The sequence below is a fragment of the Balaenoptera physalus genome (genome assembly GCF_965194825.1).
Source record: "Balaenoptera physalus genome assembly, chromosome: 4".
In the NCBI taxonomy this organism is placed as follows: Eukaryota; Metazoa; Chordata; class Mammalia; order Artiodactyla; family Balaenopteridae; genus Balaenoptera; species Balaenoptera physalus.
The window spans coordinates 31,869,965-31,894,902 of record NC_138891.1 but is presented as its reverse complement, the minus strand read 5'-3'; the positions used below and the strand labels follow the sequence as shown (position 1 = coordinate 31,894,902).

At 35.6% G+C, this 24,938-nt stretch overlaps 1 protein-coding gene across 6 annotated transcripts in view; it reads right to left on the bottom strand.

Annotated features, from left to right (window-relative positions):
- RNF13 (ring finger protein 13) overlaps positions 1–24,938 on the bottom strand; it is a 217,034-nt gene that overhangs the window by 29,366 nt on the left and 162,730 nt on the right. For all 6 annotated transcript variants that reach the window (XM_082459618.1, XM_082459620.1, XM_082459617.1 and 3 more), the window contains 2 exons: positions 20,113–20,218; positions 6,710–6,803 (listed from right to left, as the gene is read on the bottom strand). In XM_082459618.1, coding sequence (XP_082315744.1) covers positions 6,710–6,803; positions 20,113–20,218 — 200 coding nt within the window. The remainder of the gene's footprint in view (positions 1–6,709; positions 6,804–20,112; positions 20,219–24,938) is intronic.

Here is a 24,938-nt window from a genome sequence, read left to right as displayed (position 1 = left end):
TATACTTTCTGCTCAATAGTTCTGTAAACCTAAAACTGCTCTAAAAATAAAATCTATTAAAAAACAAAAATGTTTTTTAACAAAAGGCAGGGGCACTGTGTTATTCTAAATGTCAATGTCACAAAAGACAAAGGCTGAATAACAAGTCCAGATTAAAGAAACCCAAAGAAATACGATAACTACATGCAATAAGTGATACTAGATTGGATACTATACTGGAAGAAAAATTATTATAAAGGAACCTATTGGAACAAATGACAAAACTAGAAAAAGGAATGAATTAGATTAAAATAGTCCATCAACAAATTTCTTGAAGTTGGTGACTTAAATGCAGTACCACAAAAGAATCTCCTTATTCTTAAGAAATACACATGAAAATATTCAGACATAAAGGATCATGATGCATATAACTTACTCTCAAATTATTCAGATGAAAAATTTTATATACATACATACATATGTAAAGAAGGAGAGCAAAAATGATAAAGCAATAGGTTGCCTCCAAAAACTCATGTCCACTTGTAACCTGTGAATGTACCTTATTTGGATATAGGTTCTTTCCAGATGTAATCAAGTTAAGATGAGGTTACAATGGATTTGGGTGTTCTTATAAGAAATTGAAATTTAGACACACACAACACACACAGGGAAAAAAGCCACGTGAAGATGGAGGTAGAGATTGGAGTTATGCTGCCACAAGTCAAGGAAAGCCAAGGACTGCCAGCAACCACCAGAAACAAGGAAGAGGCAAGGAAGACTCCTTCCCTAGATTAGGAACAAAACAACCCTGCCAACACCTTGAGTTTGGAATTCTAGCTTCCAGAACTATGAGAAAATAAATTTCTATTGTTTTAAGCCACCTAGTTTGTGGTACTTTGTTATAGCAACCCTATGGAAGCTAATATAGTAAGTAATAGGTAAATCTGGGTAAAGGGTATATGGGTGTTTTTGGACAATTCATGCAAAGTTTTTTTGTCCTCTTAACAGACTCTTTCTCAGAACAAAAGTTTTTAAACTTTGAAGCAAAGTTTTTCTAAGTTTGAAATTATTTCCCAAAAGGTTAAAGACGAATACAACCAAGGACTTGAACAGACATTTCTACAAAGATAGACAAATGGCCAATAAGCACATGAAAACATGCTTAACATCACTAATCATTAGGGAGATTCAAAGCAAAACCATAATGAGATACCATGTCACATCCATTAGGGGATGACTATTATCAAAAAAAACCCGGAAAATGACAGCGTTGGCAAGGATGTAGAAAAACTGGAACTCTTGTGCAGTGCTGGTGGGAATGTAAAATGATGCAGCCACTATGGAAAATGGTATGGTGTTCCTCAAAAAATTAAACAGAGAATTACCATTTAATCCAGCAATTCCACTTCTGGATATATACCCAAAAGAACTGAAAGCAGAGACTCAGACAGATATTTGTACCTCTATGTTTATAGCAGCATTATTCACAATAGCACCCAGGTATCTAGCAACATATGAATGGATAAACAGTATGTGGTATATACACAGAATATTATGAATATTACTCAGCCTTAAGGAAAGAAATTTTGACGCACACTACAACATGGATAAATCTTGAGGACACTATGCTAAGTGAAATAAGCCAATCACTTATTATTTTACTTATATGACGTACCTATAAAACACAAATTCACAGTGATAGAAAGCAGAATGATAGTTGCCATGGGCTGGTGGGAGGGGAAAATGGAGAGTTATTGTTTACTGGGTGCAGAGTTTCAGTTTGGGAGGATGGAAAAGTTCTGGAGATGGATGGTGGTGATGACTGCACAACGATGTGAATACAGTTAATGTCACTGAACTTTACACTTAAAGATGGTTACAATAGTAACTTTTATGTTACATCTATTTTACTACAACAAATACAATAGTTGTATGTATATGTTTAGAGGTAGGGTGGCCTTGACAAGCTGATTTTAAATTTACATGGAAATTCAAAGTGTCAAAAATAACTAAAAATTGTTGAAGAAGAGCAAGGTGGGAGGACTAACTCGATCAGATATCAAGACTTACCATAAACCTATAGTAACTGAGATAGTGTGGTATTGGTATAAGGACAAACAATAAGACCAAAAGAAGTCCAGAAACAAACACACACACGGACACTTGATTGTGTCAGAGGTGACCAACACTGTTAACAGTGTATTTTTCATACTTAGCTCTGGGACAACTGGATATCCTTATACAAAATATCGAATTGGAAATAACTTAAATTGGGCCCCCATTTTACATAATCAATTTAGGTAGACTAAACACCCAAACATGAAAGGCAAAACTATAAAGCTTTCAGAAGATAACATAATATCTATATGACCTTAGAGTATGGAAGAAGTTCTTTTAAAACATGCAAAAACACTACCATAAAAGAACATAAGGGGACTTCCCTGCTCGTGCAGTGGTTAAGAATCTGCCTGCCAATGCAGGGGCACGGGTTCGATCCCTGGTCTGGGAAGATCCCACATGCCGCAGAGCAACTAAGCCTGTGTGCCATAACTACTGAGCCTGCGCTCTAGAGCCCGCGAGCCACAACTACTGAGCCCACGTGCCACAACTACGGAAGCCCGCGCACCTAGAGCCCGTGCTCTGCAACAAGAGAAGCCACCGCAACGAGAAGCCCACGCACAGCATGAAGAGTAGCCCCCGCTCGCCACAACTAGAGAAAGCCTGCATACAGCAACAAAGACCCAACACAGCCAAAAATAAATAAATAAATAAATAAATAAATATATTTAAAAAGAACTTTAGTCCTGTGAAAACATAAGCGACAAACTAGAAGACAGTTAAGACACAAAGTATCAGTGAAGAACTGATTCACCACACACCACAACTCCAGGGTGGGGTTGTGAGAACATCTGAAGAATTCCTCCTACATGTAAAAAGCAGTGGAGGGCTTCCCTGGTGGCGCAGTGGTTGAGAGTCTGCCTGCCAATGCAGGGAACACGAGTTCAAGCCCTGGTCTGGGAGGATCCCACATGCCACGGAGCAACTAGGCCCGTGAGCCACAATTGCTGAGCCTGCGTGTCTGGAGCCTGTGCTCCGCAACAAGAGAGGCCGCGATAGTGAGAGGCCTGCGCACCACGATGAAGAGTGGCCCCCACTTGCCACAACTAGAGAAAGCCCTCGCACAGAAATGAAGACCCAACACAGCCATAAATAAATAAATAAATAATTTAATTAATTAAATTAAAAAAAAAAAGAAGTGGAGGATAACCCAATGGAAAATGACATGAAAGGTGCTTCACGGAAGTGAAAATCTAACTAGTAAATAAAAATATAAACAGGCACTTAACCTCACTGACGAGGAGGGAAATGTAAATTAAAACCACTAAGAGCTATCTTTATAAATCCATTGGATTGGCTAATATTTAAAGGGCTGTCAGTACAAAATATTGGTACATATGTGGGACAACAGGAACTCCTATACACTACTGAGGGGAATATAAACTGGTACCATCATCACTTTGAAAAAAACTTGGTATTATCCAATAAAATTGAAGATATGTATATCCTAAGCCAGCTAATCTACTTCTAGGTATATACTCTAAAGAAATTCATGCTCATACACACCAGGATATATGTACAAGAATGTTCTTAAAAGTATGGTCTGTAATGGCCCCAAACTGGGGAAACAAAACAGAACACTGAATATCAACTATACTTCAATAAAAAATAAATAAAAAACCCAAATGTCTATTAATAGTAAAATGGATAAATATTTATACAAAGAAATAAAAGTGAATTAACTACATATACATGTAATAAAGTGGGTTAATTTCACCAAAAAAATTGTTAATAAAAGAGGTTAAGACCAAAAACGCAATTCAAAACTAGGAAAAATTAAATCATATTGTTTTGGAATCCATACATAGGTGACAAAACTTAAGATAAAGGCAATGAAATGACTGTCATAAGCCAGCATAGTGATTACTTCCAGTGAGGAGGAAAGGATTACAATCTAGAAGGGGCCACAGTAGTTTCTGCAATGCTAGTAATGTTCTGTTTCTTGAACTGGATGGTTCCAGAAAAATGTCTGATATACTTTTCTGTATACATGTTATACTTCACATTTTTTAAAAGATGTGAAGGTATGGTAAGGATAAACACCACTCCATACAGATGAACATGGCTAGAGAAAAACACACAGTTATGCTGATTGGTTCATAACTATGAACCTGAAAGGGAGGTTCAGGCTCCCAGGCAATGTTTTATATTTCCCTAGCCCATCTGCCCATCTACTTTCCCAGAATAACATTTTATACCTTTCTGTTCTTAAACCTCCAAAATCTCCTCCCCCATCCTCATCTTTCAGTTGATGATTGTGTTTCCTACTTCACTGAGAACAATGGAGGTAAAGAATATTTCCACAGCCTGACCACCATAAACACTACCAGAATTTTGCACCCACATATTCTACTTTCCCTAAGCTCAACTCTCCATGCTCCTATCTAAGGTCAATCTACCTATTTGTACACCAGATCCCATGCCTTCTTGCCTTCACAAAGACATTATTATAGCAATTCTCCCATCTATCACCTACGTCATCAATTTCCTTCAGCAATACACTATTATTTCTTAACGAAACTTCCCCTACCAGCTACTACACTATTTCTTTGCTCCCCTTTGTAGTTAAGTTTCTTGAAAAAGTTGTCTATAGTTACTGTTCCTCTCCTTCCATTCTCAAACCCACCACAATCAGGTTTTTGGACGGACCACTCTGTCAAAACTGTACATCATGATAATAACTTCTAATGGTCAATTAGTTCTCATCTTACTTATCTATCAGGAACATTTGACACAGGTTATCTATCGCTCCTTGCTCTTTAGAGATTTGCATCACTTGGTTTCTGGTAAACCACTCCTTCTGATTTTCCTCTGTATAACTTAGTCACCCCTTCTCAGTCTCCACTGCTGACTCCTCTTCTTCCTTACTCAATGTTGGGATGCCCCAATATGTCTTTAGTATTCTGTCCATCCATACTCATTCTCTTGGTAATCTCATCCAGTCTTATGATTTAAATACATCTTTTTATATCAATACTTCCAGTTCAGACCCCTCTCTTAAACTCCAGACTCATTTAAATGTCTAGTGAACATGTGAAATTCCACATGTCCAACACTGATTTCCCAAATTTCCTCCCCAAACCTGCTCCACCATCTTTATTTCTATTTAAGGCAATGCCATCCTTCCAGTCACTGAGACCAAAAAATCTGGAGTCATCCTTGTTTCCTCTCCCCATAACTAGTGTATCAATAAATCCAGTACATTCCACCTTACAAATGTATCTAGAATCTAAGATTTCTTCACCCCCTCTACTGTTGCCATTCCAATCCAAGCCACATGCGTCTTTTACTTGGATTACTGTGACGGCCCCCATCTGGTCTCTGCTTACACCCCGACCCTCTGCATCTTATTCTTAACATAGCAGCAAGAAAGGCCCACTCAACTTTTAATTTAGATCTTTTCTCTGCTCAAAATCCTACAATGGCTACTTATCTTACTCAGAAGAAAAGCCAACTATGCATGCCCATTTTTAGCCTAGGACAACATCAACATCATTTTTTTTACTCTTTTTTTCCCCCTGGTTTTAGGAAACATAAAAATAAACACACAAAATGGAGTCTAAAAAAGTGATTCCTAAAGCCAGTCCTCAAATTGGTTTATGAATCTTTTACTTAATCCACACTGTATGATGATAGCACATTGCATTTTTATGAATGTCGTTATTTATTTTTTAACATGTGATTTTCCTATTTATTTGTTGTTACATTTTATATTTTTCATAAACTATGGTTATTATAAATGGTAGGTTTTTTAAACATTTTGTTACCTGGAAAAATAAAAAATTTGCAGAACTAATTTTTTTTTATTGAAGTATAGTTGACAGAATTAAGTTTTAATGCCTTCTCTATTTCTCCTTTCTACTCTCTATGCATTTTCTTTGCTGAATTAAAAAACAGAACATTTTTACTGGTACAGAAATTGAAAATTCTGGGGACTACTGGCCAAAAAGATTTAATAAGCATGGACCTACACTAAAAGCTCACCAAGCATAAGCAGGAGAAACTACATTGGCTAGAGTATTAGACCCATGCCCCTCCCCAGCTCTCTTAGTGCTGGCTGTGAGACATTAAATTTTTTGCCTTTCTGACCCTCTATCTCCTCATCTATAATGCCCATTACAGTACCCATTTCATAGAAATATGAAAATTAAATGACATGATACATTTACAATATATTGACACATAATAGCTATCTACTGTGTTTAGTTAACACAACACTATAAACTATGTGTTTAGTTACTGCAATGTTAATACAGTGGTGGTGTAGGGTGGGAGAGAGAGTGGGAGGCAGACCAGTGGGAGCAGACCACCCAGGTGGAGGGAAGTATTTTACCTACTGATGTTTAGAACTTCTGGCACATGGGGATAATAAAAAGCATTTTGGTCAGTTTCATTATTGTTTTTAAATTCTCTGAAGACCATGTACCCCCTTCTTGCCTTCACCAGGATAAACCACAGCAAAAGACCATCTTCCACATCCACTCATTCATTATTAACTGAGTATTAGGCATAGGGTATGGCAAGGACTCAGAAGGTTGCATTAGAGTATAATCACCATGTATTATTAAATAAACTAAGGGTTTTTATTTAGAAAATAAAAATATTCACTTACCTTTTTTGAATTTATGTATAGGGAGTTTCTTAAGTTGATCTTTACGAAGTCTGTTTCTTCTAGCTCTATGTCTATCCTGGACAAATTTTGTGATCTAAAAATAAAACAGAAAAAAAAGGGAGTCAGATATTAAACATGCAAATAGAAAATGACCATTAAAATAACAAATGTCTTTTATGTTTCTAGATAGCTGCTACAAATCAATTCAATTTATTTAAACCCTAGTCATGAGACTATTAATTAAAATATCCATGATTAGTTATCATTAGTGATTAGTTAGCCCATAAATTATCCTTTGAATTTTTATTCAATGACCTAAATTATCTTTAATTTACTCTGACAAAAACATTATAAATAACATGTAACTATTTGTTTGCAAAAATATAAATGGTAGATTCCAGGTTACAAAGACTCCACTGGATCAAAAATGGGGGAGGGGGGTTTGGAATTTCTGTAAGTTACAAACTAATAAAATTTTCAAACATAACATGCATTAAACTGCACTTTCAGTGGTGCTAGCAGCAAAATGGACAGAACTAATACAGAACACATATACTATAAATATTCAGAAATATCAGATAAAATATACAAAATATTTAAAAATATAAATTGCTATGCTTGCAAGAATAAAAAGGAAGTCCATGGGACCAGAACCAAATGCCAAAAACAAAGTCCATAAAAGAAAATTTTGACAAATTTGACTACATCAATGTTAAGGACTTCTGTCCCCAAAAGATACTGTTTAAAGATAAAAGACAGTTCACAGACTGGCAGAAAATATCTGCAAATTGCACATCTCATAAGGGATTTCTATCCAGAATACATAAAGAATTCAAAATTCAATAATAAGAAAACAAGCAACCCAAGAGAAAAAAATGGGCAGAATATCTGAATATACACTTTGCTACTGAAGATATACAGATGGCAAATAAGCACTTGAAGAGATGTTCAACATAATTAGTCAAGAGAAAAATGAAAATTCAAATCACAAATACCACTATATACCTATTAAAATGATTAAAATGAAAAAAGACTGACTATACCAAGTGTTGGCAGGGAAGTAGAAGAACTGGCACTCTGATACACTACTGAAAGGATTGTAAAATGGTACAACCACTTTGGAAAATAGTTTGGTGGTTTCTTATAAATTTAAACACATATTTACCAAATGACCTAATCATCCCACTCCTACTTATATTTAGCCAATAGAAATGAAAGTGTATATCCATATAAAAACTTGTATACAAATGTACAAAAAAATCTATGTCAGCTTTATTTGTAATAGCCAAAAACGAGACACAACCCAAATGTTCATCAGCAGGTACATGGATAAACAAAACTGTGGTATAGTCATACAATGGAATACAACTTGGCAATAAAAAGTAATGAATATCAATATATTCAATAACATATATGAATCTCAAAATAATTATTCTGAGAGAAAGAAGGCAGACACAAAAGAGTATGTAATTTATGAATCCCTGTATATAAAGTGGTAGAAAATGCACACTAATCTACAGTGACCAAAACCAGACCTGTGGTTGCCCAGGAATGGTGTGAGGGGAGACATGAAGGAAAAATTTGGAAGAGGTGAAAGGGAGTGATTATCACAGAGTATGAGGAAACTTTTCAAGCTGATCTGATATTTTATTATCTCAATTGTGCTGGTGGTTTCTCAGGTATACATATGTATGTCAAAACTTACCAAACTGTAAAATTTAAATGTGCAGTTTATTAATATATTAATCAGTAGATGTTTGTTTTAAAATTTTAATAGTAACCACTAAAAAAAACAATATAAGCTTTCAAACTAGTAGGAAAAAGGGAGAAAGGGAGAGAGAAAGAGGAAAAAAGTTGACTAATCCAAATCTGTATAGTAGGAAAAAAAAACAGAATAAAAAGTAAACAATAGAAATTAGTCCAAATCACAAAAATGCAAATGGGGTAAATTCACCAGTTTTTTTTTTAAAGAGTATATCATATTGGATAAAGAAAAAATTCCAACCATTCACAAGACACAAGATTAAAACTTAATGACACATTAAGACAAAAGTAAAGGTAAAAAATACAGGGATAGCTAAAATTATATCATGACAATACTAAGTAAAAGTTGGCATATAAAGTAAAACAGGATATAAGACAAAAATCATCATTAGGAAATAGTTATCACAATGATAAAAAGGACACTTCACCTAAAAAATGACAAAATTACGGGAGAAATATACAAATTCACAAGCTCAGTAATTTCTAGATCAAGCAGACCAAAAAAAAAAAAAGTAAAGACCACAGACCTATGATGCCCAATATGGTAGCCATTATATACATGTAGCTACTGAGCACTTGAAATGCGGCTGGTCTCAATTGAGATTTGCTGTAAAAGTATAAAATACACACCAGTTTGCAAAGATTAGTACAAAAAGAATGTAAAACATATTTTTAAATTATTTATATTAACTGAACGTTGAAATACATTTTAGATTTATTAAGTTAAATAAATACAGTATTTAAGTTAATCTCACCGAAATATTTCCTTTTACCTTTTTTAATTTGGCTACCAGAAAATCTTAAATTACAATAAACGTGGCTCATAACATCGTTCTATTGCATAGCACTGCTTTAGAGAACAGAGGAGTGCAAAAAACCACGGACAATTGCAATGACTGAACAGTTCTGTGAATATACTAAAAACCACTGAACTATATGATTTAAATGGGTCAATTTTATATTATGTGAATTATATCTCAATAAAACTGTCTTTAAAATAATAAAAAAGAAAGAAAGAAAGAAAGAAAAAAAGACTGGACAAGACAAATACCCAAGCTCAAACTAACGGACATATATAAAACTTTGGACCCCACAATTCTTTTCACACATATGGTGGGGAATGTTTACAAAATTTAACCACAATTACCATGTCTCTTCACCACCTGAATTCTAAATAACTTGAATATAAGATCATGAACTGGCAGATGGAAGCAGGTGGAGCACCTAACTCGGTGAAGAAAGAAATAGAACTTTCTCCTTAACCACTGAATTAGACTGCCTTACCCACCCAGATATAGACAAAGACAATCAGGAATGGAGTAGGCCTTTCCCTCACCCTCCCCTAGAACTGCAGAACCAGTCCTGGAGGAGCTGAAGACAGGTTCACCTCAAGAGAAAGATGAAGCTGAGCCAAGCATGCCCTAATTTATTCTTCCCAAATGTACCACACAGATAAGGTACTTCATCTCTCCTAAGACCAAATGAGTAGAAGAGTAGGGAAGGGCTAGGAGTATTAGTAACTGAGTTTCCCATTCACATGGATGGATACATCAAAAGTGGTAAAGAAATATCCCACATAACAGTGAAAAAATTTTTCTCAATTTAAACCAAATTAAAATAAAAATATTCCTTATCAAAAGTAATGAGTTACATACAGCTAAAGTGATTGTTAAGAGAAATTTATAACCTAAAGGCATATACTATAAAGAAAAATGAATAAGTATTTAGCTGATCAAGCTAGAAAAAGAAAAGCAACATATCCAAAACGAGTAGACGAAAGAAAATAATACTGCCAAGAGCAGAAATTCATGAGATAAATTAAAAAGGAGAGTAAATACATAAGTCCCACTGGAATGTAAAATACTTGACATCAGGGATTTTTACCTATTCTGTTCACTGAGGAAACTTCACACCCTAGAGCAGTGCCCAGGTTCAGAGGTGCAGAATAAATATTTGTTGAATGAAAGAAAAAAAAGAAAATCTCAAAGTCCACTCCTCTGAAAGACAAACTTTTTTTTTGAATTTTTGAATTTTATTTTATTTTATTTTTATACAGCAGTTTATTAGTCATCAATTTTATACACATCAGTGTATACATGTCAATCCCAATTGTCCAATTCATCACACCACCATCCCCACCCCCCAGTGGCTTTCCCCCCTTGGTGTCCATACATTTGTTCTCTACATCTGTGGCTCAACCTCTGCCCTGCAAACCGGTTCATCTGTACCATTTCTCTAGGTTCCACATACATGCGTTAATATACGATATTTGTTTTTCTCTTTCTGACTTACTTCACTCTGTATGACAGTCTCTAGATCCACCCACATCTCTACAAATGACTCAATTTCGTTACTTTTTATGGCTGAGTAATATTCCATTGTATATATGTACCTCATCTTCCTTATCCATTCATCTGTCACTGGGCATTTAGGTTGCTTCCATGACCCGGCTATTGTAAATAGTGCTGCAATGACCATTGGGGTGCATGTGTCTTTTTGAATTATGGTTTTCTCTGGGTATATGCCCAGTAGTGGGACTGCTGGATCATATGGTAATTCTATTTTCAGTTTTTTAAGAAACCTCCATACTGTTCTCCATAGTGGCTGTATCAATTTACATTCCCACCAACAGTGCAAGAGGGTTCCCTTTTCTCCACACGCTCTCCAGCATTTCTTGTTTGTAGATTTTCTGATGATGCCCACTCTAACTGGTGTGAGGTGATACCTCATTGTAGTTTTGATTTGCATTTCTCTAATAATTAGTGATGTTGAGCAGCTTTTCATGTGCTTCTTGGCCATCTGTATGTCTTCTTTGGAGAAATGTCTACTTAGCTCTTCTGCCCATTGTTGGATTGGGTTGTTTGCTTCTTTAATAGTGAGCTGCATGAGCTGTTTGTATATTTTGGAGATTAATCCTTTGTCCGTTGATTCGTTTGCAAATATTTTCTCCCACTCTGAGGGTTGTCTTTTCGTATTGTTTATGGTTTCCTTTGCTGTGCAAAAGCTTTGAAGTTTCATTAGGTCCCATTTGTTTATCTTTGTTTTTATTTCCATTAAGCTAGGAGGTGTATCAAAAAAGATCTTGCTGTGATTTATGTCAAAGAGTGTTCTTCCTATGTTTTCCTCTAAGAGTTTTAGAGCGTCTGGTCTTACATTTAGGTCTCGAATCCATTTTGAGTTTATTTTTGTGTATGGTGTTAGGGAGTGTTCTAATTTCATGCTTTTACATGTAGCTGTCCAGTTTTCCCAGCACCACTTACTGAAGAGACTGTCTTTTCTCCATTGTATACCCTTGTCTCCTCTGTCACAGATTAGTTGACCATAGGTGCGTAGGTTTATCTCTGGGCTTTCTATCTTGTTCCATTGATCTGTGTTTCTGTTTTTGTGCCAGTACCATATTGTCTTGATTACTGCAGCTTTGTAGTATAGTCTGAAGTCAGGGAGTCTGATTCCTCCAGCTCTGTTTTTTTCCCTCAAGACTGCTTTGGCTATTCGGGGTCTTTTGTGTCTCCATACAAATTTTAAGATTTTTTGTTCTAGTTCCGTAAAAAATGCCATTGGTAATTTGATAGGGATTGCATTGAATCTGTAGATTGCTTTGGGTAGTATAGTCACTTTCACAATATTGATTCTTCCAATCTAAGAACATGGTATATCTATCCATCTGTTGGTATCATCTTTAATTTCTTTCATCAGTGCCTTATAGTTTTCTGCAAACAGGTCTTTTGTCTCCCTAGGTAGGTTTATCCCTAGGTATTTTATTCTTTTTGTTGCAATGGTAAATAGGAGTGTTTCCTTAATTTCTGTTTCAGATTTTTCATCATTAGTGTATAGGAATGCAAGAGATTTCTGTGCATTACTTTTGTAGCCTGCAACTTTACCAAATTCATTGATTAGCTCTAATAGTTTTCTGGTGGCATCTTTAGGATTCTCTATGTATAGTATCATGTCATCTGCAAAGAGTGACAGTTTTACTTCTTCTTTTCCAATTTGTATTCCTTTTATTTCTTTTTCTTCTCTGATTGCCGTGGCTAGGACTTCCAAAACTATGTTGAATAATAGTGGTGAGAGTGGACATCCTTGTCTTGTTCCTGATCTTACAGGAAATGCTTTCAGTTTTTCACCACTGAGAATGATGTTTGCTGTGGGTTTGTCATATAAGGCCTTCATTATGTTGAGGTAGGTTCCCTCTATACCCACTTTCTGGAGAGCTTTTATCATAAATAGGTGTTGAATTTTGTCAAAAGCTTTTTCTGCATCGATTGAGAAGATCATATGGTTTTTATTCTTCAATATGTTAATTTGGTGTATCACATTGATTGATTTGCGTATACTGAAGAATCCTTGCATCCCTGGGATAAATCCCACTTGATCATGGTGTATGATCCTTTTAATGTGTTGTTGGATTCTGATAGCTAGTATTTTGTTGGGGATTTTTGCATCTATATTCATCAGTGATATTGGTCTATAATTTTCTTTTTTTGTAGTACCTTTGTCTGGTTTTGGTATCAGGGTGATGGTGGACTCATAGAATGAGTTTGGGAGTGTTCCTTCCTCTGCAATTTTTTGGAAGAGTTTGAGAAGGATGGGTATTATCTCTTCTCTAAATGTTTGATAGAATTCACCTGTGAAGCCCTCTGGTCCTGGACTTTTGTTTGTTGGAAGATTTTTAATCACAGTTTCAATTTCATTACTTGTGATTGGTCTGTTCATATTTTCTATTTCTTCCTGGTTCAGTCTTGGAAGGTTATACCTTTCTAAGAATTTGTCCATTTCTTCCAGGTTGTCCATTTTACTGGCATAGAATTGCTTGTAGTAGTCTCTTAGGATGCTCTGTATTTCTGCCGTGTCTGTTGTAACTTCTTTTTCATCTCTAATTTTATTGATTTAAGTCCTCTCCCTCTTGTTCTTGAGGCGTCTGGCTAATGGTTTATTAATTTTATCGTCTCAAAGAACCAGCTTTTAGTTTTATTGATCTTTGCTATTGTTTTCTTTGTTTCTATTTCATTTATTTCTGTTCTGATCTTTATGATTTCTTTCCTTCTGCTAACTTTGGGTTTTGTTTGTTCTTCTTTCTCTAGTTCCTTTAGGTGTAAGGTTAGATTGTTTGAGACTTTTCTTGTTTCCTGAGGTAGGCTTGTATAGCTGTACAGTTCCCTCTTAGAACTGCTTTTGCTGCATCCCATAGGTTTTGGACTGTCATGTTTTCATTGTCATTTGTCCCTAGGTATTTTTTCATTTCCTATTTGATTTCCTCAGTGATCTCTTGGTTATTTAGTAACATATTGTTTAGCCTCCATGTCCTTGTGTTTTTTACATTTTTTTCCCTGTAATTCATTTCTAATCTCATAGCGTTGTGGTCAGAAAAGATGCTTGATATGATTTCAATTTTCTTAAATTTACTGAGGCTTGATTTGTGACCCAACATGTGATCTATCCTGGAGAATGTTCCGTGCGCACTTGAGAAGAATGAGTAATCTGCTGTTTTTGGATGGAATGTCCTATAAATATCAATTAAATCTATCTGGTCTATTGTGTCATTTAAAGCTTCTGTTTCCTTATTTATTTTCATTTTGGATGATCTGTCCGCTGGTGTAAGTGAGGTGTTAAAGTCCCCCACTATTACTGTGTTACTGTCGATTTCCTCTTTTAGAGCTGCTAGCAGTTGCCTTATGTATTGAGATCCTTCCTATGTTGGGTGCATATATATTTATAATTGTTATATCTTCTTCTTGGATTGATCCCTTGATCATTATGTAGTGTCCTTCCTTGTCTCTTGTAATATTCTTTAAAGTCTATTTTATCTGATATGAGTACTGCTACTCCAGCTTTCTTTTGATTTCCATTTGCATGGAATATCTTTTTCCATCCCCTCACTTTCAGTCTGTATGTGTCCCTAGGTCTGAAGTGGGTCTCTTATAGACAGCATACACATGGGTCTTGTTTTTGTATCCAGTCAGCAAGCCTGTGTCTTTTGGTTGGAGCATTTAATCCCTTCACGTTTAAGGTAATTATCGATATGTATGTTCCTATGACCATTTTCTTAATTATTTTTGGTTTGTTTTTGTAGGTCCTTTTCTTCTCTTGTGTTTCCCACTTACAGAAGTTCCTTTAGCATTTGTTGTAGAGCTGGTTTGGTGGTGCTGAATTCTCTTAGCTTTTGCTTGTCTGTAATGCTTTTGAATTCTCCATCGAATCTGAATGAGACCCTTGCCAGGTAGAGTAATCTTGGTTGTAGGTTCTTCCCTTTCATCACTTTAAGTATATCATACCACTCCCTTCTGGCTTGTAGAGTTTCTGCTGAGAAATCAGCTGTTAACCTTATGGGAGTTCCCTTGTATGTTATTTGTCGTTTTTCCCTTGCTGCTTTCAATAATTTTTCTTTGCCTTTACTTTTTGCCAATTTGATTACTGTGTGTCTCGGTGTGTTTCTCCTTGGGTTTATCCTGTATGGGACTCGCTGCGCTCCCTGGACTTGGGTGGCTATTTCCTTTCCCATGTTAGGGAAGTTTCAGACTATAATCTCTCCAGATATTTTCTCTGGTCCTTTCTCTCTCTCTTCTCCTTCTGGGACCACTATATTAAGAATGTTGTTGCGTTTAATGTTGTCCCAGAGGTCTCTTAGGCTGTCTTCATTTCTTTTCATTCTTTTTTCTTTAGTCTGTTCCGCAGCAGTGAATTCCACCATTCTGTCTTCCAGGTTACTTATCTGTTCTTCTGCCTCAGTTATTATGCTATTGATTCCTTCTAGTGTAGTTTTCATTTCAGTTATTGTATTGTTCATCTCTGTTTGTTTGTTCTTTAATTCTTCTAGGTCTTTGTCGAACATTTCTTGCATCTTCTCAATCTTTGCCTCCATTCTTTTTCCGAGGTCCTGGATCATCTTCACTATCATTATTCTGAATTCTTTTTCTGGAAGGTTGCCTATCTCCACTTCATTTAGTTGTTTTTCTGGGGTTTTATCTTGTTCCTTCATCTGGTACATAGCCCTCTTCCTTTTCATCTTGTCTATCTTTCTGTGAATGTGGTTTTTGTTCCACAGACTGCAGGACTGTATTTCTTCCTGCTTCTGCTGTCTGCCCTCTGGTGGATGAGGCTATCTAAGAGAGAGGCTTGTGTAAGTTTCCTGATGGGAGGGACTGGTGGTACATAGAGCTGAGGTTTGCTCTGGTGGGCAGAGCTCAGTAAAACTTTAATCTGCTTGACTGCTGATGGGTGGGGCTGGCTTCCCTCCCTGTTGGTTGTTTGGCCTGAGGCAACCAAACACTGGAGCCTACCTGGGCTCTTTAGTGGGGCTAATGACAGACTCTGGGAGGGCTCATGCCAAGGAGTACTTCCCAGAACTTCTGCTGCCAGTGTCCTTGTCCCCACGGTGAGCCACAGCCACCACCCACCTCTGCAGGAGACCCTCCAACACTAGCAGGTAGGTCTGGATCAGTCTCCCCTGGGGTCACTGCTCCTTCCCCTGGGTCCCGATGCGCACACTACTTTGTATGTGCCCTCCAAGAGTGGATTTTCTGTTTCCCCCAGTCCTGTCGAAGTCCTGCAATCAAATCCTACTAGGCTTCAAAGTCTGATTCTCTAGGAATTCCTCCTCCCGTTGCCGGACCCCCAGGTTGGGAAGCCTGACGTGGGGCTCAGAACCTTCACTCCAGTGGGTGGACTTCTGTGGTATAAGTGTTCTGCAGTCTGTGAGTCACCCACCCAGCAGTTACGGGTGGCAGTTACTTTACTGTGATTGCGCCCCTCCTACCGTCTTATTGTGGCTTCTCCTTGTCTTTGGATGTGGGGTATCTTTTTTGGTGAGTTCCAGTGTCTTCCTGTCGATGATTGTCCAGCACCTAGTTGTGATTCTGGTGTTCTCGCAAGAGGGAGAACACGTCGTTTTAGTCCGCCATTTTGGTTCCTCAAGATAAACTTCTGACCACATTGTGCAAGGCATGGATGGATATGAATAAATAGAACTCATCCCACATATAGTAGGAATTCTCTTTGTTATTTGAGTATATAAATATTATAAATCACTTTATACAATACTTGAAAACAGACAAAATAGACAATTTCTTAGAAATATAATTTAGTATGATGAAGTAGACAAGCATTTATACGTCCAAGTAATTATGAAAAAGATCAGCAGATCTAGATGATTTTACAGGCAACCTTCACCAAAAATTCAAGTAAACGATAATCCCGATTTTATTTTAAAAAAACTATTTTCGATAGTAGAAAATAAAAGAAAGCTTTAGTTTTTTTGTGGGGCTAGCTTTATCTTGTCTAATTATTTTAAACTGTGGTAAAATATACATAACATAAAATTTACTATTTAACCATTTTTAAGTACACAGGTATGTGGCAGTAAGTACATTCACGTCGTTGTGCTACCATCACCACCATCCATCCACCAAACTCTTTCCATGTCCCAAAACTGAAACTCTGTATGCATTAAACAGTAATTCCCCATTCTCCCCTCTCCACAGCCCCTGGCAACCACCATTCTACTTTCTGTCTCAATCTGACTACTCTAGGTACCACATATAAATAGACTCATACAGTATTTGTCCTTTTGTGACTGGTTTATTTCACTTAGCATAATGTCTTCAAGATTCATCCATGTTGTAGCATCTGTCAGAATTCCCTTCCTTTTTAAGCCTGAATAATATTCCATTGCATGTATATGCCACATTTTGTTTATCTACTCATCCATCAATGGACAATTGGGTTGCTTCTACCTTTGGCTTATTGAAAATAATGCTGTTATGAACATAAGCGTACAAATATCTGACTCCCTGCTTTCAGTTCTTTTGGGTATATATCCAGAAGTGGAATTGTCAGATCATATGATAAATTTATGTTTAACTTTTTTGAAGAGTTGCTGTACTGTTTTCTATAGTGACTGCTCCATTTAACATTCCTACCAACAGTGCTCAAGGGATTGTCTAGTTTTGATGTCAAGATTATTCTAGCCCCATAAAACTAAAATTTTCCCCTTACCTGGACATTCAGATTGCTAATATTTTATTTAGGATTTTTGCACCTATGTCCAAGTGTAAAACTGGCAGATCATATTAGCGAAATTTGAATAACCCAAAATGCAAAGACAAAATTTATATATCATAATCAAAGAGAGTTTATACCCAAAATACAAGGATTTTTAGAATTTACAAAACAAATTCATGTAATCCAACGTAACAATAGAGTAAAAGAAAAAACAATGATTATTACAACAGATAGAAAAAAGACATATAATGCAGCACCCATTCATTATTTTAAAAGAAAAAAGGCAAATAAAAATTTAGTTTATTTCTAATTCTTATAACATTTTTTCTTGTTTTACCAGAAAATATAGCACAACGTTAAACAGGAGGTACAACAGGCATCCTTTGTTTTTTGTTCCTGACTTTCATGGGAAGGCTTCTAATAATTCACTATTTAATGATGTTCATTTTAAGTTTTTAGTCATTAATCTTTATTGGTTTAAGGGTATTTACTTCTAATTTGCCAAGGGTACTTTTTGTTTGTTGTTTGTTGTTCTAACTTTCCATCCTTGCTTCTACACTGAAAACCCAGGAGAATCAACAAATTCAAATTACCAGAATAGGAGAATTCAGTAAGTTTGCAGAGATAAGATTAATATATAAAAATCAATAATGTCCAGTGTCCAAATGTTGGTCTCTAAATACTACTCTTCAATTAAAAAAAGCAGAGCTCCTTGGAGAAATATCTGATTCCAGGGCTGGGGCAGAAAAATAAACAATGAGCCTGGAGTTTCTTATAGTACCAAACACTAAAGAAGTACTTACAAGACAAAAGGATGGGTCGAATCAAAGGGACCCAAGACCCAGCCTGCAGAGCTCCCAATCGTCAAAGCTCAAACAATTTAAACAGCAAAAATAATGTAGTATTGGATTATTACCCAAAGTATAAAATAAATATACAGAGTACAAACTAATATAAATAAATGATTGAACAAATAAATGCCAAGAAGAGACAAATCTTCCTTACAAAAAATTCTAAATAATAAATGTAGATACTTCCCTACTTCCAGGAAGTGGAGTTTAATTCCTGCCCCTCCCCACTTTTAGGACAGGCTATACTTAGTGCCTCACTTCCAAAGGAAGAATAGAACAGAGAAAGAGAAAAAATATTAACTTTATAGTGGAAAAACCTGGCAAACATTACCTAAACCAAGGGATGAAGGTTATCATCATCGGTGATGTCATGCAAATATCATGTACCCCCCTGGCATGTTAGGATGAGAAGGGCACTTGACTTTGCTGATACTCTTTTTAAAAACCTATAACCAACCCAGTCTAATCATAAGAAAAATATCATATTAAGGGACGTTCTACAGGATACCTGGCCAAGACTCTTCAAGGCTGTCAAGGTCATGAAAAACAAGGATAGATTAAGAAACTGTTCAGAGATCAGAGGAGACTGGGAATACATGATAATTTAAAACAATGTGGTAACCTGGACTGGGTCCTGGAACAGAAAGAAAACATTAATGGAAAAACATAAAATCTATCCAGTCTGGAATTTAGTAATAGTAATGTTACCACTGTCAGTTTCTTAGTTTTGACAAATGTATCATGGTAAAGTAAAATGTTAACAATGGGGGCAACTAGGTAAGGAATGTAGAGGAACTCTCTTCTTTGCAATTTTTCTGTAAATCTTAACATTATTCCAAAATTAAAAGTTTATTTAAAAAAATCAACAATGTTCTTATACCCTAGTAATAACCAATTAGAAAATGAAATTCCAAAAAGCTCTAACAAAATACATGCAAAATGTTTACAGAAAAAAATTATTAAACTGATGTATATGAAAGACCAAAATAAATTAAAAGAAAGACCACAACATCATAGGAAGACTGAATATTTCAAAGACAGTGTTTAATCTTTAATCTATGAATTCAATACAATAATAAACTCACTGGATGTTAATATAAATACTCTTTATGAAAAATAAAAAGGTTAGAAACAATAATGGGATTGTTTTATATCTTTGTAAATCTCTTTTAATATCTATCTTAATAGAATACAGAGGGATTCTCATATCTGCTTCTGCATTCAATTTGTTTTGATATCACACACCATGTAGCCTCTAGAAACCTCTTCTATAAACCCTAAGAGAATCCCACTATCTACCCATCAATACATCTTTTTCTCTTTATTTTTTACAATGCATTTCAAAGTAAGCTGCAGATATCAGTATAATTCTCCTCAAATACTTCAGCATATAAACTCATTACTTAGAGTTTAGCATTTTTTTATTAGTTCCTTTTTTCTCTTTATGTAAAATTTACATACAATGAAATGCACAAAATTTAAGTATGAATTTGGTGATTCAGACATTGCGCAGCCCAAACGTCTCTCAAGATGCAGAACGTGACTCTCACTCCCCAGGAAATTCCCTTATCCCCTTCTGAGTAAATTCCCCATCCCTCTCTAGCCCCCCAGAAGCAAACACTGTTTTGATTTTTTTTCTACCCAGATTATCTTTGCCTTTTCCAGAACCGGTCATATAAATGGACTCATACAATACGTACTCTTTTATGTAAGGCTTCTCTCACTCAATACAGTGTGTTTTACAGCCATTCATACTATTTTTTAAAAAGTATTTAAAATTATTTTACCTACCATGAAAATGACTATCAAGATGAGACAGATGCCCACTATGATAAGGAAGGGGATTAAGTAGTATTCCAGAGGAAGACTAAATTCTGGAACTAAGATAATGTGGCCCCTGGAAGAAAAGAAAAATTAATAGTTGGGAAGTATTAAAAGTTGCCAAATTATGATATTAATTGAAAACAAAAATATTTTTAAAAGGCATTTAGACATTACAATTCAATCCACTAGACGCATCTCATTTTCTAACATATGATTTCTAATAATTTAAGGGATGCTTTTTCCAATGTTAAGTCAATTTTACATACCGGCCAAAATAATTTGCCTATATAATTAAAAGAAACTTTTAGACTGGGTAGAGGAAATCAGCCAATCAATACTTACTGTGTCCATCCTGGAAACACCCATTTACTGAATTTAGTAACCTGGGTAAAAGTTAGCATATTTTACATGCAAAATCAGCATTTAAAAAATGGCAGTGCCTCGGGCAGCATGTCAACAAGAACCCCCTCCCCAAGCAAATCACTGTTCATAAATTCCTCCCATGAAAAAAATCTCTGGAGCCACTGTTGATGAAAATATACTCCCCGTTCCCTTTATGCTTCACATGAGCTTGTTGTACCAAGTACAACAGATATAACCCCTGTACTCCACATTCATCTGTGAGATATGGAATGAAAGAACCGGCAACAGAATTCACAGGAGTTGTAGCTTCTCTCTTCTCAACCTTCTCCACAGCTTGAATGAAAAAAAAAAACGCTACAAAAAAGTGTATGTTGCGCGTGGGGACAGGGGGGTAGAGAGTACCACAGGATTTATTCTCCTCTGTTACTAACCATGGTTAATACGTTATATGGTTATTAACCATACAATACTGCTATTATAAAAATTCACTGGGACTCATGAAATGAAACGGAACAGAATAAGCACACTACCTGTGTTGCGTGAGCAAATTTTACATGGCAGCAAAATCCTGCAATAGAAAATACCCTCAGTCTAGGGAAGGGTCTGTATAATGGTCAGTGAGATGACTGATTTCTCCATAATATTCCTGTGCTACTCAACTAGTATGGTGCCAGCAACACTACTTTGTTACCCACTGCTGGCTGGTTTTTTAAGTAGTGACTCCAGGTACTTCATAACACAAGGGTTAAATGCAAAACAAAAATTCTCAACGTAAAAGGAAATGAAAACAGGGTGACTCCTTCCCCCATGTAGAAATGCTTAGGATGCCCTAGTACTCAAGAAAAATAACATGAAAACAAATTATTTCTATTCCCAAGCGATTTTTAAGTCTTCATGCTATTAACAATTTTATTCACATCCAAAGAGCTCTATCAATCTTTAACAAAAAGAAGAACAAAAAAGATAATACCAGGAATTTCCCCCAATAATTTAAATATTTTCCAAAAACTGCTAAGATTGCTAAAAGTAGCTTTTTACTTCACTTTCCAGCAGAATGACAAAAGATTTATATGCATTTTTGTAACTTAATATAAAATACTGAAGTGACTGATACATCATCAGTATAAAAAAGAGAAAAGCAAGCCTGGGCTCCTCTATTTGATACCATCTCTTCCAGCATGAGGCCAGCTCTGTAAACAATGTCCCTGTTCTTGGTACAAACCCTCTGAAACTGCCCCAGGGCCACGGCTGAGATACAGTAACAAATGGTGCCACTTTTAGGTAGAAGAGCCTTTCAATGAGATGCTGATCCTCTGCAACCTCCCTAACTACTTCCACCAAACTGCTATAAATTAACTGTTAGGGTTTAGAAGCCAGATTAAACTATATATAGATAGAGATATGGACACTGAGCTTTTAAGATACTTAGAGCCGTCTATCAACTGTAGACCCTTTAAAGATCTTCACAATATATCTTGACAGTAAACTAAAATAGTTTGAGATATAGCAGGCTATATAAACGAGATAGCTTATAGTTTACTGCGTTTTCTTAACCAAATTGCTAATGGGGAAGGTGGTGATGGCGATGATATAGGGTGGACAACTACAACAGAATATCAGTCCCCCAGCTTTATTTCTATTCCCTCTGCCCAGGTTCCCACAACTGAGGCTGCAGACTCATCCCTGTCCTAACCCCAGATCAATCTGTATTTGAAGGAGGAGATATTTAAACAGCTTTTAGTAAGAATCTTCCCATACTACCTCCATGTCCACCCCTCAATATAGTACTTTCCATGTGCTCTGCAGCTAAGACTCCATCATTGAAGCAGAGTCTTAAGCAACCTAGGAAATAGTGTCTCATTCTCCTTTGCATGAGTTCCCAGGCTACTTTCAAACCAGGTGTTAGGCCTAAACTCTAACTTCAATAATAATCTAACAGTAACAGTAATCTCTAATTTCCCAACTCCTCTGTTGACACAGGAGGTCTTGCCTTGTCTGTTTTGTTATCCAACCCCCATCATGAATTGGGAGATTGGGATTGACATATATACACTAATATGTATAAAATGGATAACTAATAAGAACCTGCTGTATAAAAAAATAAATAAAATTCAAAAATTCAAAAAAATACTTTAAACATATATATTCAATTATCTTTGGCAGATGCTAGAAAACCAAATCATTTTAAAAACAGTAAATAAAGGGAAAGAATCAAATGTTTATCCTATCTTTCCTAAACAGACTGTACATCAAGGTAATCAAATAATTGATAAGGGGTGAGTCCTCTTTACAGAAGTATTTCAGCTAATAAATGAAGAAGAAATTATAAAATTAGATTACTTGCAAATCCTAAAGAACTAATGGATCTAGACAATGATCATTAATGATTGCTGCTGCCCTCGCAAAGAGAGAACCAAATATTATGTCTCCTGATGGAAATACATAATAACACACATAAATTACTCTTGCCTCACCTATCCTCCTGGCCCTCCAAGCACACTTGAATTTGAACAAACCTCTAGGTCTAATGAGCAATTTACAGGGAAAATAAGAAACAAAGGAACACTCTAGGCAATACACCAAGGATGCAGTCAGGAAAGTCTGGACTGTGGTAAAAACTGTACAGGACAAATGACCCTGTTGCTTCAATAAATAAATGACTAGGAAAAAAAAAAAGAGGCATAGCAAGTGTATGGATTAAAAATAGGGTGATCACATGCCCTGATTTGCTCAGAAACAAATCTAAAGACTGAAATATGGGTTGATATTGAATTAATGTTTACTTTAAAAAAAAAAAAGGTAAAATAATGATAATATCATTATATTTTTTATATATAACCTATCTTCTAGTGATATATTCTAAGATATTTACAGTTGAGATGATAGGCTATATAGTACTTGCTTTAAAATAATCATGGTGTGGGGAAGAAAAGTGGCGGGTGGCGCTTCAGAGCGGACAGTCCAAACAAAATTGGCCATGAGTTGATAATTCTGAAACTGAAGGATCAGATTCATTATACTCACCTCCCTACTTTTAAACAGTAGAATAAATTAATGGGTAGGTAGGTAGGCAGGCAGGCAGACCGACCAGCCAGCCAGCCAGCAGATGGATGAGGCAAATCAGTATGTACAGGTCCACAATCCCTTAAGCACAATTCTGAAACCTAAAAAGCTTTAAAAAGTAATGTTTGCAATTCATTTGCTAGTCAACCTGAACCTAACTGACATGATAAGATGCTCATACATTTATTGCAGATATATATGTAATGTGGTTATGGGATGCTGCCTCAAATCCTATTTGGATGTTACGTAACTTTTAAAAATCTGAAAATGTTACAATTCCATGTTACATCTGTCCCCAAGAGTTGGCATAAGGCATTTTGTGGCCTTGCATTAACATGGGAAGGGTCTAAATATTAAATAAATAAAGTATGTTACAAAATACTAAGTATTGTATGGTACTATTTTACGAGCACATTATCCCTAATTAATGTCAGCATTCAAACATGTGGAAAAAAATTAAAAGCTTTTTAAAAAACAGTAGCTGTTGTTAGAAAACAGCATCATAGGGACTTTTGTTTAAATGCTTTATATTTCTGAATTTTTCCACATTTTACCAGCAGGTATGTATTACTTTTTTAATGTAAAAAGATATGACTTTACCATTAAAAACAAAAAAAGACTCTTTAAAATACATATTAAAATATACAGACTTTTTCTAAATGAAGCAATAATACTGAGGTAAAAGCAAGTAGTAGTTCTCCACCCTCCATTAACTACTTAAATATGGCTGACAAAATAGCATCTTGCCTAACTATTTTTAATTCAACATCCAAGATTATATTCCCTAACTTAATAAAAATGTTCTGAGCACAGAATATGTGAACAGTATTTTAAATATCAAAACTGTATAGGGAAAATGACAAAAATAATAAACAAAAAATCCTTCCCTCTCTTTTTATTATTCATATCCAAACTCAAATATTCCTGGATTTTTTTCCCCCCTAAATAATTAGAATTGCATTTCATTGTGCCAGTTTCCTCTTTTGGCAAATGTAGATAGTAAGAGATAATAATAACCTCTAGAGGGCTGTTTGAGAATTATAAATGTAAAGGCCTTGTTTCATGAGTGCCTGGCACTTGCTAATTCCTAAATAAATACTACTGCTTTTATTATTAATACTGTTGTTATTGTTCCTCTTAGTCAAAAGGCTGTTCCTGTCCACTATGTTTTGGGGAGCTGTTTCATGGAAGAAGCTCTGAAGTGTTAATTTAATTGCACTATTTCTATATAAGATAAGACAGCTGTGCCTTAAGTTAGTTTCAGTCTATTTGTTACCATGGTAATGAGATTTTGGGGAGAAATTCCATAAGAAGTTTCTAATTCCAAATCAAACTTTTTACACTTGAAAACAAACTTTCTGTGTTTG